The 13,768-nt window shown below is 55.6% G+C and overlaps 1 protein-coding gene across 1 annotated transcript; it reads left to right on the top strand.

Moving 5' to 3' along the window:
• The first annotated feature begins 373 nt into the window (after positions 1-373).
• INSYN1 (inhibitory synaptic factor 1) lies at positions 374-13,096 on the top strand. Its single transcript, XM_033189438.1, has 3 exons — positions 374-908; positions 1,321-2,043; positions 12,268-13,096. The coding sequence occupies exons 2-3, from the start codon at positions 1,888-1,890 to the stop codon at positions 12,991-12,993; spliced, it is 882 nt and encodes a 293-aa protein (XP_033045329.1). The 5' UTR covers positions 374-908; positions 1,321-1,887; the 3' UTR covers positions 12,994-13,096.
• The last annotated feature ends 672 nt before the right edge of the window (positions 13,097-13,768 follow it).

A 13,768-nucleotide genomic window follows, 5' to 3' on the forward strand; every position in this document is an offset into this window, starting at 1 on the left:
CCAGCGGAGGCTGCGAGCCCAGCGCGCCCCGGCCCGGCCCGGCCCGACGCGCGCCCCCTCCCCTCACTTCCCCCTCGCCGCGCCTCCTCCCCTCGCCTCTTCTCGCCTCCTCTCCTCTCCTCCGCCCGGCGCTGCTCCCGCCTGCGCCCGGGCCGCCGAACCCAGCCCGGCCAGGGCCCCCGGCTTCGCGCGCTCTCGGCTGGGCCCGGCGAGGACTGGGTCCCCGCGGCTGACACCGCCCCTCCTCGGGGACCCGGCGGATTCCGGACCTTTCGGAACGTGAACTGAGCCGTTGGAGCGATCTCGCCCAGGGCCGACCGCGGAGCTGGGCTGAGTGGACCTTCGCGGCCGCTCCGGACGCCGCGGGTTCTGGGTCCCGGCTAAGCGCGTCCCGGGCGCCCGGCAGTGCCAGCTCACTCCAGGCTGGGTAGGGCAGGGCAGACCCCGGCGGAGCCCGGATCCGGGCAATCTGGACTGGACAGAGCGAATCCCGGACAGTGCAGAGCCCGGGGAATGCCGGGCGTGGGCTGAGGGGATCCCGGCGCCCTCCCAGCCCTCCGACTTTGGCTCACGCGCTGGGACCGGCCCGGCGTCTCCTTGGCCTCCTCGCGCCCCGGTCACCTGTGGCCTCAGAGCCCCGAATCCGCCGGACCCTCGCTCATTCCCGACCCCGAGCCTGGAGAGGCTTGAGAAAGATTTTTACTGCCCACTTCCCTGGAGCGCGGAGGCCCCGCCCCCCCCCACCGCCCAGATGTCTCCGGTCACGGATCGGAGGACCTCCCTGAGGCCAGGGGCCGAAGGGTCTAGAGAGCGAAGCCCGCCCTAGGGAGCCTTGGGGGCCCCCCAACCCCGTCTTGGGGCTTGGCCCCCGACGCTGCTTGGAGGGAAGGCCGGTGCCCCCACCCTCGGTGAGTCCAGGAGTGGGGGTTCTCAGGGAAGGCGGGGCTGGGGGAGGGAGGGTCCGCTGGGAATGAGGGCACCCTGGGGGCGCTAGGAGGGAGGATGGGTGACTGGAGAGGCCCTCTGGTGAATCAGCCTGGTCAGGCCTGGCTGAGGGGGATGGGGGGGGTGCGGGAGCTACGGCCAGGGTGCCCCGTAGCAGGCTGAGGACTTCTGCTTCTAAAGCAGGGGCTCCCTCCCTTTCCCTCTAGAGGAGGGGCTGTGCTGTAAACCATCTGCCTCCACCACCCCTCCCCACAAAGAAAAAAAAAAAAATCTCCAGCGAGGAAGGGTGCAGGCTGGCGAGAGGAGGGAGGCAGTGGCATTGCCGGCTGGTGCTGCAGCCTGGGAGGGCTGACGCCAGGCTCACTCTCTCCGCAGGGGGCTGCCCTCTTCCAATCCAGCTCCCTCCCCAGAGCTGCCCATATCCGGAGCCCCTTCCACATCTGGAAGACCCTGGCCACCATCCCTCTGCAGGTGTCTGTTGCATCCAGAGACCTCTGCCTTTGCAACTGCCTAGGAGTTGTGAGGGGATCCCTGCTGCCTTCCCCCATCCCAAGGGCATCTCTTACCCTTAGTCCCTGCAGAGTCATCCCCCTGCCTCTGTGTTCAAGCTCAGGCAGAGATCAGCTCTGCATACCCACAGGCACTTCAAGACCTGGAGGCCACTCCTGGGATCCAAGGCCCCTCCCCCTGCCCTCCCGTGTCCTCACCTTGACCCCCTCTGCCAGACTCTGTCTCCCTCTGGGTGTCCCACTCTCCACCCAGAGGCAGAGGAGGCGGGGTGGCAGGAGGCAGGGGCTGGTTGAGGGCCGCCCAGGGCCAGGGTGGGCTGGGGGGCCGTTAAGATGTGGAGCTCTGCCCAGCCGTGGGGGGCTCCGTGGAGGCAGACGCAGCGTGTGCCCAGCTGGGGGGAGTATGGGCAGGCCTGCGGCCACGTGGTAAACGATGAACATTCGGGGGGCCCCGGACCTCGGGCAGCCCAGTGACGACCCCAGCAGTGGTGGTGAGCGGGAGCGGATTCGACAGCGCATGAAGATGGTCATCGGGCAGCTTGAGGGCATCCTTCGCGAGCTCAAGGAGGTGGCCAAGGAGCTGAGGGAGGTAAGTGAGGGATGAGCAGCGACCAGACAGACCCTAAGCCGGCCTTCCTGGGCTTGGCACAAAAATGTACTCTCAAATATGTTGGAGTGTGCAAAGCTGTGTGCACATGTGTCACTCTACTGGGGACCTTCTTTCTCCTTGCTCTCCTTTCCCCAAATCTGCTTTGCTAAAAGTCTCATCAGACTCCAAGGCTGGAGGGGCCTTGGTGTTGTAGAGGTTGCTTGAGCAGCATGTCAGTGGGCCTGGAGCTCTGGGTTAGCACCAAGGGCTGCCAAGATGGCCAGTAAGGACTGAATCCCGCGGCAGCTTCTTAGTGGAAGACACCCTTCTGGGACCCAAGCTGACCCTTGACTGCACCATCTGTCTCCCAGACTCTGACCTGGTCACAAGGGGCCCTGAGAGAGTGTGGATGGTTCTGCTGAGGTGATTCCCACTGCTTGAGGCCCAGCTCAAAGCATATGCCCAGAAATCACACAGATACTGAGAACCCTTGATCTTGGAAAAATTTAAGCCACCTATGTCCTCTTTATCCTGGGGTAAGAATGGGTCTGGGGGTGCTGTCGTGGATAACAGAGTTCCTTGCATATTGTGGCAGGGGCAGGAATCTTCCCTAAGGGGATGCGTGTCTCGATCCCACCGTTCTGAATATTTTTGCCAAGGCTGAAAAACCACTGAGAAATGCTGGGAAGTGTGTGTTCCTCTCTGTCTTTCTAAGTGGAGCCGCGTTTAATTACTGCTTCTCACATCACTGGGGTAATGAGGTACACATGTCCTCAGCCCTGCCCCCTGGGCTGCGTTCGAGTCCAAAATGCATGACCAGCGTTCTGAGCTGCTAGCCTGAATTTGCCCGCTGGGTGCCATTATACCAGCCAGGTGGGCTTTAGGCAAATTTCAACTCCTTGTAACGAGGGCCTCTGCAGAGACGGCAGGGAGAGTGATTGAGCTGGAGTTATGGGCTCAAGCTCTCCATGACTAGCTGTGCAGGAAGGATAGGGGCTCTAGGAAGGCTGAAGAGGTGGGGTGATGGTAGGTACCAACTCCAGGCTGACAGAATGGCATTGCAGCCTGGCCTGAGAGCCAAGGAGGAGGGGCTGTTTGAAGGGCACTGTGTTCAGAATGGAGTAGGGAGTGGGCATAGAGATGCCAGGACAGGAGCTGTCCAGGGTCAGCCTCGTGGAGCCTGCCAGGAAATCCCATCTCAGAAGATGGGAATGACTGTTGCTTTGGGCAGACTGAGGTGGTGGTGCTTCTGCCCATGGACTGGGCTGGCCATAGTCTGGGTTGCACATCTTTGGACAGTACAATTTGGAGATCAAATGCCAGATGCCCCTGCGCAACCCTTCCTCCTCCAACCTCTTGGGCCCAAGGCACTACAGTTTCCCCCCTGCCCCCATCTTATTTTAAATCAGGGGCATAGGAACTGTCCAGTCTCAGTCTTGGCCAGGGACATGAGACCTATGCCCTGGCAGGTGCCCACAAAGAGCCAGGATTGACTCTAAACCTGGGAGTCAACTTTGATACAACTCCCAGCCTTTTCCCAGTTGGGCATCTTCTAGGCATCTGTGTTCCCTCTCCCCCCAGCATAGCCACCCAGAGCTTGAAGGGATCTCATAGAACAACCCTATCCATTTACTATTGAAGAAACTGAGGCCCAGAGAGCAATAGGGGCTTGTCCAAGGTCACACAGCCTACCAGTGGCAGAAGTAAGCCTAGAACTCGGGTTCCTGTTGCCTTTTCTGGGGTTTCAGCAGGTGAGCAACTGGGCGATCTCTTTGCATTTTGACAGGAGCCTTCCAGAGATGATCCCTTATGCTCATCTGTGATGCAATAGCTCTAGAATTTATTTGCAGATCTTTTAGATGCCCTCTCCTTCCCTTTCACATCACCCACTCCCATGTCTCCAATAGCAGAGTCCAGGTTCATAGGCTATGCAGTCCAGAGGCCTAAGCCAGGACAGAGAAAAATGAGTCCCCTCCCCCCACACACCCTGTAGGCCATGTGCCTCCACCGAAGACTTTGGCAGGTTGCTACGGCAACCAGAGCCTACCCCGTATGCCACTGCCTGCCCGCTGCCAATGGCACCCAGCTGAGGGAGTGGGTAAGCCTCAGAACTCTCTCATCCCCCAGGCGGGGTCTAGACACAGGGTGACAGGCAGAGGAGAGTGTGGAGGAAGGCAGGTGAAGCTCTGGGAGGCCCAAGCAGAAGAAGAGATGCCATCACTGTATTCCTGTGAGATGGGATTTGCCAGAGATGGGGTTACCAAGGGGGGTGCCACACCCTGGTTTGGAGAAAAGGGTTGGAACCTCCCTGCTCTCTGGAACCTGTGGTCTTGGCTCTTGGTTCTCCAAGGGAGCTGTAAAGCTGAATCTGCCTGGCTCTCCTCAGTCTCTTTGTGTAACATTTTTTTTTAATCAGGGCCATGAGTAGGCTCAAGGTTGAGAGGCATTCACTTGTTCCCTCACCTCACCCCATGACCTGGGCAGCACCAGCTTAGAACCCACCAGCTGGGTTCTTGTCTCAGGCCAAGCACTTAGAAGTAGAGATGAGAATCACGTACAAGACTGTTGTGGATGGGGGGCTGCACAGATGCTTGGTGAAAGAACAAGGACAGCGGAGTGGAAGGGCTCAGCTTTATTCCCCTCGGCCATCTTCCTCCTCTGCCTGCTGCTCCCCTTCCCCAGCCCCCTGATGCCACTGATTGTGGCAGACCCTCCTCATCCTCTTGAGCATATGGCCTGAAATTCACTGAAAGATGAGCCACACCAAAGCACTTCCTCCCCAGGTCCCTCAGCCTCAGTTTGCTCATCTCTGAAATTGGGATGTGGTGATTTGCAGTGCACGGTGACCTTACAAGGATTTATTAGGGGCTTGGCATGCAGTGCGGGGGGTCAACACCTTCTCACACTCCTAGAGGAGTTGGAGTTCCCTCTTCCACACCTCCCTCGCCCTCGCAAACCCCTGCTATAGCTCTAACACTGGCTCCCTGGGCAATGAGCAAGTTCTATCTCATTGGTGGGGAAAGTCTTTTAAAGGATCAAGTGAGGTGAGGAACGTAAAAGTGCTTTGAAAGCTAAAATTGTGCTGCAGAGGGATATGATGGTCAATCATTAATTAGCCCTTATCTCTCCCAGGCTCCCCAATACTCCAGGATGCTGGGCCAGTCCCAGCAGGCTCTTTAAGCTCCTCAAAGTTCTGTAGATCTTAAGTTAGAGATGCAGAACCGCTCAGGGACTATGAGCATGGGCTCTGCAGCTAGATGCCTGTAGTTCACATTTGAACTCCACCTTCTCCCTAGCTGTGTGAACTTGCAAAAGTTACTTTACCTCTCTGTGCTTCTGTTTTCCCATCAGTAAAAATAGGGAGACTACATTTTAGGCATCTTCCCCTACCCCTGCCCCAGGGTGGTTGTGAGAATTAAATGAGACATATATAAAGCACTTAGCACAATGAGAGGCACAAAGCTCACTCCATATCTGTTAGATGTTTTTAATGAATTATTCTAGCACTGGCCTGCTCCTCAGCTCCACCTACGGCCTTGTTTTCTGGAACCACATCAATTTCTTAGCCATGACCAGGGAGGACAGGACCACATCCTGGCCCTTAGTTTCTCCTGTAGTCGGCAGTCTCACTCCCTGCCAGTGGGGAAAGCGGATAGAGAGTGACAGGGATGGGGGCAGGAAGGGGGTCTCCAATAAGGTGGCCTTTGAACAGAGACCCCACAGAAGTGAGGATACAAGTCACATGGCTATCTAGGGGAAGAGCATTCCAGGCTGAGGGTGCAGCCAGTGCCAAGGTTTCAGGGAGGAAATGTGCTTGGCATATTCAGGTTCAGTAAGGAAGCCGGAGCAGCTGGAGGGCAGTGAACAAGGAGAAGAGCAGAGGAAAGGTCAAAGAGGGAGCAGGGAGTCAGATTCCATTGAGCCGTGCACAGCATGGCACGGAATTTGGATTCGTTCTCAGTGAGAATCCCACATACTCTCCAGGAATCTGCTGGTCATATTTCTGGGTGGGAATCTGCCTCCCCACTGCTCCTCTGTTACCCACCCACCAGAAGCTCCCAAGGGCAGGGTTAAGGGCCCTTGTCCTTAGCCCCCAGGTATTAAGCTTATCTTGAGCAGGTACTTGGCCTCCTCATCCTTGGTTTTCCCCTCCCCGAGGTGTCACTCAACATGGGGGCCCAATAGTGATCCTTGCATTAATACCACCAGTGTCGCCCACATCATCAGTGACTCTTAGGTGGGATATAACTTAAGGGCATAGTTGCCCACTTTGGCCCAAACACCTTAGGAGGATGGAGAGGTTGGCACAACTTTTCCTCACCCTGGGGTGGCAGTGGAGGATCCCCCCACCAGATTTGCCTAGGAAGCAGGCATCCTGGCATTCTGTTACCTGGCCATTCCATTGTGCAGTCCCATCGGCAAGGGGCTTTGTCTGAAGGTGGCAGGGAAAGCCACAGGCCATGCAAGTGTGAGATAAATGTGGCCCAGCCAGGAAGCAGCTGGAGCAGGAGAGGCTGGGGACCACGGAGCTGTGCCAAAGTGGGTCAGCTCCATCACCCGCAGCTCAGCAAGAATTGCGCGGATTTTTTTCTTATTATTTTTGTTCACGCCTTCCTTTCCTCCCTTTTCCCTTTGCCTTCTCCTCCTCCGGACTGATTTACCGAAGCTCCCTGGCCAATTAGGCCAAATTGCAGGATGAGAGCCATGAATCATAGTCAGCTCCCTGCCCCTCCAACTCCACAGCCCCCCCCAGGAAGATAATAACGTAATCACAGAATTAAAAAATAATCAGTGGTCATAAATAATGCAGAATCCCCAGTTATGTAACCAACTGCCTTGGGGAGCTGGAAGAGAGGGAAGAAGGTGGCAGCTTGTCAGGGGAGGTGAGGTAGGGCAGGTTGGGGGGTGTGGTGGGGGATCCAGGAGGTACAGGATGCTGGTTCTGGGACTACAGGTCCTCAGTCCTAGCTCTAGGGCCTTAAGGAACACAGCAAAGCTTCCACTGGAGAGGGGGCTCAGCCAGGGCTGGAGAGAGGGTTGGGGTCTGGCAATATGGAATTGTCCAGGACTATAGAACTCTTCCTCAGAAAAGAAGCCCCCAGCAGTTTTTTGTTTGTTTGTTTGTTTGTTTGTTTGTTTTGAGACAGAGTCTCGCTCTGTCACCCAGGCTGGAGTGCAGTAGTGGCACCATCTCGTATCACTGCAAGCCCCGCCTCCCGGGTTCACACCATTCTCCTGCCTCAGCCTCCCAAGTAGTTTTTATTAAGCCATCTGTCTCAACTCATCACTCATCCAATGGCTATGTTTGCAAAAAGTACCAATCCCTGTGCCAAGCTGGGGATGTAGCGGTGAGCAAAGAGACCTAGTCCTGCTCCTCATGGGGTTTACTGTCTAGTGGGGGGACAGATATCAACCACATTATAACATATAGGTGCAAAATTGTAGCAGTGTTAAATATTGGGTAACATTTTAAGGAGAGGTGCAGGGTGCTTTGAGAGCCTTTCGTAGGGAACCTGACCTCATCTGGGGATCAGGGAAGGCTTCCTTCTCGAAGTGGTGACGGAGTGAGTAGGAAAGGAGGGAGGGCGCATCAGGTGAGGCCCAGAGGCAGAAGTGAGCTCGATGGAGTGTGTAGGGGTGGTGAGGAGGCAGGCCTGGCAGGGTGGAGGCTGCTTGCTGGAGAGGAAAGGGGGTGGGTAGGGAGTTATGCTTGGGAGGCTTAGGAGTTTGGGGAGCACGGAAGGGCTAGAAGCAGAGGGGTAACGTGGTCCTATTGGCTGATGGGAAAGTTCCCGAGGTGCAGCATGGAGCAAGAGCTGGGAGGAAGTTGCTATCAGTGGGAAGACTAGATGGGTGCAGTTCTTCAGTGAGGGGTGCTAAGGCTGTGACCAGGACAGAGGTTGGGGACACCCCTAGCACGAGGCCTGCAGGTTCTGTCATAGCCCTCAGTCCTGCCTTTGCTCTCTCTCTAGGGCTCCCTCTTGGTCTCTTCAGAGCAAGTCATTCTTGGTCTTAAGGTGCAATGCCCAGGAGTCAAGACTCGCCCTCTGGTCCCAGCTCAGTTCCTTCCAGTCTCTGAGCCTCATTGTCCCCCTCAGCAAACACATTGAGACAGGTAGATTCAACAGTGCCTGCAGTCCCTTCTGGCTTGGAGGTTGCCTGATTTTGTGATTTTATGGTTCCATTTCTCTCTCCACTCTCTCTCTCCCCCTCTCTTTCCTTCTGTGTATATAATTATTTCCATGCACTCCAAGACAATCCCAAATTACATGTAGGCAAAATGATTATTAAACCTCAGGGAAAAATCACAGATTTCAAGACATCCAAAGCAGAGAGAAAGACTAGGGCCTGCTCCACACCTGCTCTCACCATTGGCCCAGGAAACAAGGCACCAGGGAAGGGCAGTAGGGATTGTGGACTGACCCAGGACCCCACAGAGAAGCTGCGTACCCTCGGGTACATGGCTTCGCTTTCACATCCTCACTATGTCATTCATCAAGTGGTGTGACCTGTCTCACCTAATAGATTGGGCCACATTTGCCTGTGGGCCTCATAGCCAGTTGGCTTTTAGAACCTCTTCTGGTTCTGTTCTTTCTGGAGACAGCCCTACTTTGGGCAAAATAGGTACTGTCCATGTGCTAGGTTTTGAAAGGCCCAATGTGTCCCATTATTCTGCCATAGGCACTGGAACTTCTGCCACAGACACTGGACCCACATCAGAGGGTCATTCCTGGTGCTGGGGCATGATCACATGTTAGCCCCCAACGGTGCATTGTGGATATTGGTAGTCTGCCTTGTTCCACATACTGTCCAAAGTGCATTAAGTCATTAAATCCTCACGACAGCCCTATCAAGTAGGTATTACTAGAATTCTCCTTTGATGATGAGACTTAGGCACAGAGACGTTGAGTAACTTGACCAAGGTCACACAGCTGGTAAGCAGTGAAGCCAGGGTTGGATCCCACGTCTGGTTCCAGAGCCTAGGTTCTTAAGTGTTTAAGTATCTTGACTCTGTGATGTAAAACACATTCATATCTGTTAAATTTTCTTTTTCTTTTTCTTTTTCTTTTTTTTCTTTTTTTTCTTTTTTTTTTCTTTTGAGACAGAGTCTCTCTCTGTCACCAGGCTGAAGTGCAGTGGCACTATCTCAGCTCACTGCAATCTCCGCATCCCGGGTTCAAGCGATTCCCTGGCCTCGGCCTTCTGAGTAGCTGGGACTACAAACGCACACCACCACGCCCGCCTTTTTTTTTTTTTAGTAGAGACGGGGTTTCACCATGTTGGCCAGGATGGTCTCGATTTCCTGACCTCGTGATCTGCCTGCCTCAGCCTCCCGAAGTGCTGGGATTACAGGCATGAGCCAGTGCACTCAGCCCATATCTTAAATTTTCATCACCCTGGGTGAGGAGGGGAGTGTTACTTCCTTTTACAGGACAGGAAATCAAGCCCCAGAAAGGGATAATCATCTGCCTAAGGTCTCTCAGCCAAGTGGTGGCAGACGTGGGACTTGGGAATGCAGGCCTCCCTCTTTCTCTTTCCTCCATCCCCCCAGGTTGGAACCAGAGAGGGGTATACTAATAAAGAAGAGGAAGGGCTTCTTGGGTTGGGGGAGTGTTCCAGCCTGAAGGCTTGTGTACATGTACCCTGCCATGTGTACCCTGGATCTTCCCTGCTGTTGGACCTGAGGCCCAGTGGTGCTCATCCTCACTAAGCATCAGGAGACCCAGCTTCTGGGCCCAACCTGGCCTCAGCTGACCCTGCGAGGTCACAGCCAAGTCATGCAACTCCAATTCCTAATGGCATTCTGCCCCGCCCTCAGGCAGCAAACTCCGCAGCTCTGGCTTGATCAGGGGAGTCTCATTTGAGGGCATAGCTGCCCCAGAGGTGATGGGGCCTCTCCTGAGGCCATCAATGCCTTGAGTTGCTGGTCTTCACCCAGCTTAAATCTCCCGGTGCCCTAAGCTAGTTGTTTTCAAAGCATGTCTCTGGACCAGCAGCAGCAGCACCTGGAGGTATGTTAGGTAGGCACCTTCTCCAGCACCACCCCAGACCTGCAGAACCAGAAACTCTGGGAGTGAGCTGAGGGACACTCAAGTCTCAGGACCCCTACCCTAGGCCAGCGTTCCCACCAGCTCTCAGGTGGAGCTTGGGTTGAGCAAGGGCTTCTGGGAGATAGGAGTTTCTCTGAGGTTCCTTTGGTGCAGGAAGGCATCATCCTGGGAGAAGCACAAGAAGAGGTGGCCTGATTGGAGGGTAGGGCCCTATCCCCACTGCCTGCCCAAGCCCAGCAGTCACAGCAGCATTTCACGATCGTGTGCAGTTTTGCAGGGGGCCACAGAGGGAGATTCTCAGCTTTCCAGGGACTAGCGCCCAAGACTCCTCATCTGTAAACACAGGAGATAATGATCTCATGGGTGGAGGTGAGCACTCGAAAGTATGGTGCATCGTAGGTGCTCAAAGATGGGAGACGGTGTCATTTTCATCCCCAGTGCTTCTCAGAGCCCTTTTGCTGCCCTTCGCACTGTTATTCATGAAGCTCTCATAAGGTTGGCTGGGATTGTCATGCTCACTTGGTGGTCTGGGATTGTCATACCCACTTGGCGGTGAATGAGGTTGAGGTCCAGAGAGGTTCTGTGACCTGCCCAAAGACACACAGAACAATGTCAAAGCTAAGTCTGGAATCCAGATGTCCCGATTCCTCCAGCTCTTCTGGAGGCCTCATCCCACTCCTGTCCTGGGCAATGGCTGAGGGGGCCATCCCTAGGCATCAGCACCCAAGCAGCTTCTCAGAGTCATTCCTATAAACAGAGTCCTAGAATCTCAGATGTGGAAGGAACCTTGGAAGTAAACTAGTTCACCCACCCTCTCTGCATACAGACTGAGCAACTGAGACCTAGAGAGGGAAAATGGTTGACCAGGTCTCCTACATCCAGCCCCTCGCTCCTGACCAAGTAGTCTTCCCACTGGCCCAAACCACTCTGGCCATCACTTTTGTCCTTGCTTTCCTCTCACTTTGGGGCACTCACTACCCCCACTCCTTGCCAAATACCTAGCACATCCCTGGACAGCAGCAGTCCTCAGCAAATGTTTATTGAATTAAGGACTTACTGAGTTAATTAATTAATTGCCTGCTCTGAGCCCAGGTGAAGGGCACTGGAGAGGTGCTGGGGGCTGGATTCTGATCTGGATAACTCACTGTGGATTTCTTGGTCTCCGTCACTCTGACTCTTGGCCTCTCTGCTTTGTTTTCATTGTTTTTCTGTTTTATTTTTGGTTGGACTCTTCTCTTGCTCTGTCCCGTCCCTGTGTCTCTAACTGAATCTCCCTCTTTCCCCCACTGTCTTCCTCCCTGATTTATGTGCTGACAGTGGCCACCCAGGAAAGGGAGCGTCCCAAGGCAGAGCCGCCTGTATAGAAGCTGAGGGCTTCACTTTATGCAAGGCAGGCTGGGGTGGAGTGACCTCCACAGCTGAGCTGCCCCCTGAGTGCATTGAACAAGCAGCTCTGGGCCCAGAATAGATAGCTTCTTTATTGCTTATCAAATAATGCTTGCTTTATTCCTTCTCTCAACAAGCCAGGATTGATCTCCACTTGTCAGTGGGCAGGGAAGGGGAAGGAATGAGGAGGCTCCCGGAGATGGAGATGGGGGTGGGGTGACCCCGCCGGTGCTGTACACCCGGTGTTCTTACCCTGATGGATGGTGGAGACCCAGGGGCGACAGTCACCAGCCAGCTGCAAGGACTGGTCCAGGATGCTTTAGAAAGCCCACACAGGGTCTTCCTTGTGATCACTCACATCATTTCCTCTCTGAGGGTGCATGGGCTGCTCAGCTCTTTGTGGAATGCGCTTGCTGGAGGCCCTCAGCCCCTCTGAAATGGTCCCCTCTCAAACTAAGGAAGATTTATCCCTGATCACCAGGGCTGCCCCCAGAGCAGCTGCTGTGTTTGAGAGACGGGTGAGTGCATGGATGGTGTGCAGGGCTGGAAAGCAGTTCCCTCTCCCCCAGGACACTGAACAAGCTCTGTCCAGCCTGATCTGATTTGGGCCCTCCGCAGGGCAAACCAACCTGTGACCTCCAGGCCGGTCACCGTCCTGCAGGCTCTCCCCTGTCCAGTATGCTCACCAGCCAGGGGTTCTACAGGGACGGGACAGAGACACACTCACACCTGGCTGACGCAGGGACCCACCTGGCCCCTCTCATCTCCTCTCCCCTTTTCTGGTCAGGTGGTGAGCCAGATCGATAAGCTAACCTCGGACTTCGACTTTGAACTGGAGCCGGACGACTGGACCACAGCCACTGTGAGCAGCACCTCTAGCAGTGACAAGGCGGGCGTGGGCGGCCCCTTTGACCTGGGCCACCTGGACTTCATGACAGCCGATATCCTCTCAGACAGCTGGGAGTTCTGCTCCTTCCTGGACGTCTCTACCCCCTCGGACTCCGTGGACGGTCCCGAGTCGACTCGGCCAGGGGCTGGCCCTGACTACCGCCTCATGAATGGTGGCACGCCCATCCCCAATGGGCCACGAGTGGAGACCCCAGACTCCTCCAGCGAGGAGGCCTTCGGTGCTGGCCCCGCAGTGAAGAGCCAGCTGCCCCAGCGGACCCCAGGGACGCGGGAGAGGGTGCGGTTCAGTGACAAAGTGCTCTACCACGCTCTGTGCTGTGACGATGAGGAGGGGGATGGCCAGCAGGAGGCGGAGGAGGAGGAGGTGGGCTTGCCCCCGGAGCCTGCCCATACAGAGGCCCACGCAGGCCTCCACAAGCCCTCCCCAGCCCCCTACAAGTCACGGCGCTCTCCACTGACCAGCCGCCGCTCAGGCTCTACCTTGGCCCCTGAACAGACTCGAAGGGTCACGAGGAACAGCAGCACCCAGACAGTGTCAGACAAGAGCACACAGACGGTGCTGCCTTATACAGCCACTAGACAGAAAGCCAGGGGAAAAAACTAGGGGCTGGGGAGGGGGCCAGGGCGGTGGGCATATAGAGCTATAAATATATATATATATATATTTAAACAAATGAAGTCATAATAAAATTTAAAAATGCTAAGGATCCGGCCCCACAGGCCCCAAAGCTTTCACAGAGCTCCTCTTAGACACGAAGATGCCCACTGGCCTCCTAGGTCCCAGGAGGTGTGGGCAGGAGTGCCCTTCCTCCCTTCTAATTGTGGGGCTCCTGAAGGGGGTGTCTGAAAATATGTAAATCTTATGGGAGGTCTGATCCTCCTCTTGCTAGCCCCTGAACTCTGAGGTGAAGTCTGGCTGCTGGCCAGGGCCATGTCCTAGAGAGGACTCCCCTGCAGGAGGCGGGCTCTAAAGGGAGTGGTGTCCCTTTAAGCCAGGGTTCACAGTCAGGGTGGTTTGGAGACTGCAGGACTTAGGGCCTGGGGGTGCATCACTCTGGCCAGGCCCTGCATCACTTGCACCTGCCATCCTTCTACTCCAAGGCAGACTTACTCGGTGATACATAGCCCTGCCTCACCCTCTTCCATCTTAGGGTTGCCTGGGACATAGGGGCATGGCAAGCTGCTCCCATGGCACAGTCCTCCATGCTGGGATGCTGGGCATCCACAGAGCCTGGAGGATCACCTGGGCTGGGCAGGGGTTTGATTGGAGGGTCTGGACCATCCTCAATCCTTTCAGCTTTGATTCTCAGCCTGGTCCTGAGACCAAGAGCAAAACCTCAGGGCAAAGCCTCAGCCAGCCCTGGCGTGGCCCTAAGCAG

This window comes from Trachypithecus francoisi, unplaced genomic scaffold (assembly GCF_009764315.1).
Source record: "Trachypithecus francoisi isolate TF-2019V2 unplaced genomic scaffold, Tfra_2.0 Lachesis_group3, whole genome shotgun sequence".
NCBI classification, from domain to species: domain Eukaryota; kingdom Metazoa; phylum Chordata; class Mammalia; order Primates; family Cercopithecidae; genus Trachypithecus; species Trachypithecus francoisi.

Excerpts from the sequence above, each read along its gene's own strand:
- INSYN1 (XM_033189438.1), top strand. The coding sequence starts at position 1,888 with ATGAACATTCGGGGGGCCCCGGACCTCGGGCAGCCCAGTGACGACCCC. Across the intron at positions 2,044-12,267 it reads TGGCCAAGGAGCTGAGGGAG|GTGGTGAGCCAGATCGATAA; the intron begins GTAAGTGAGGGA and ends TTTTCTGGTCAG.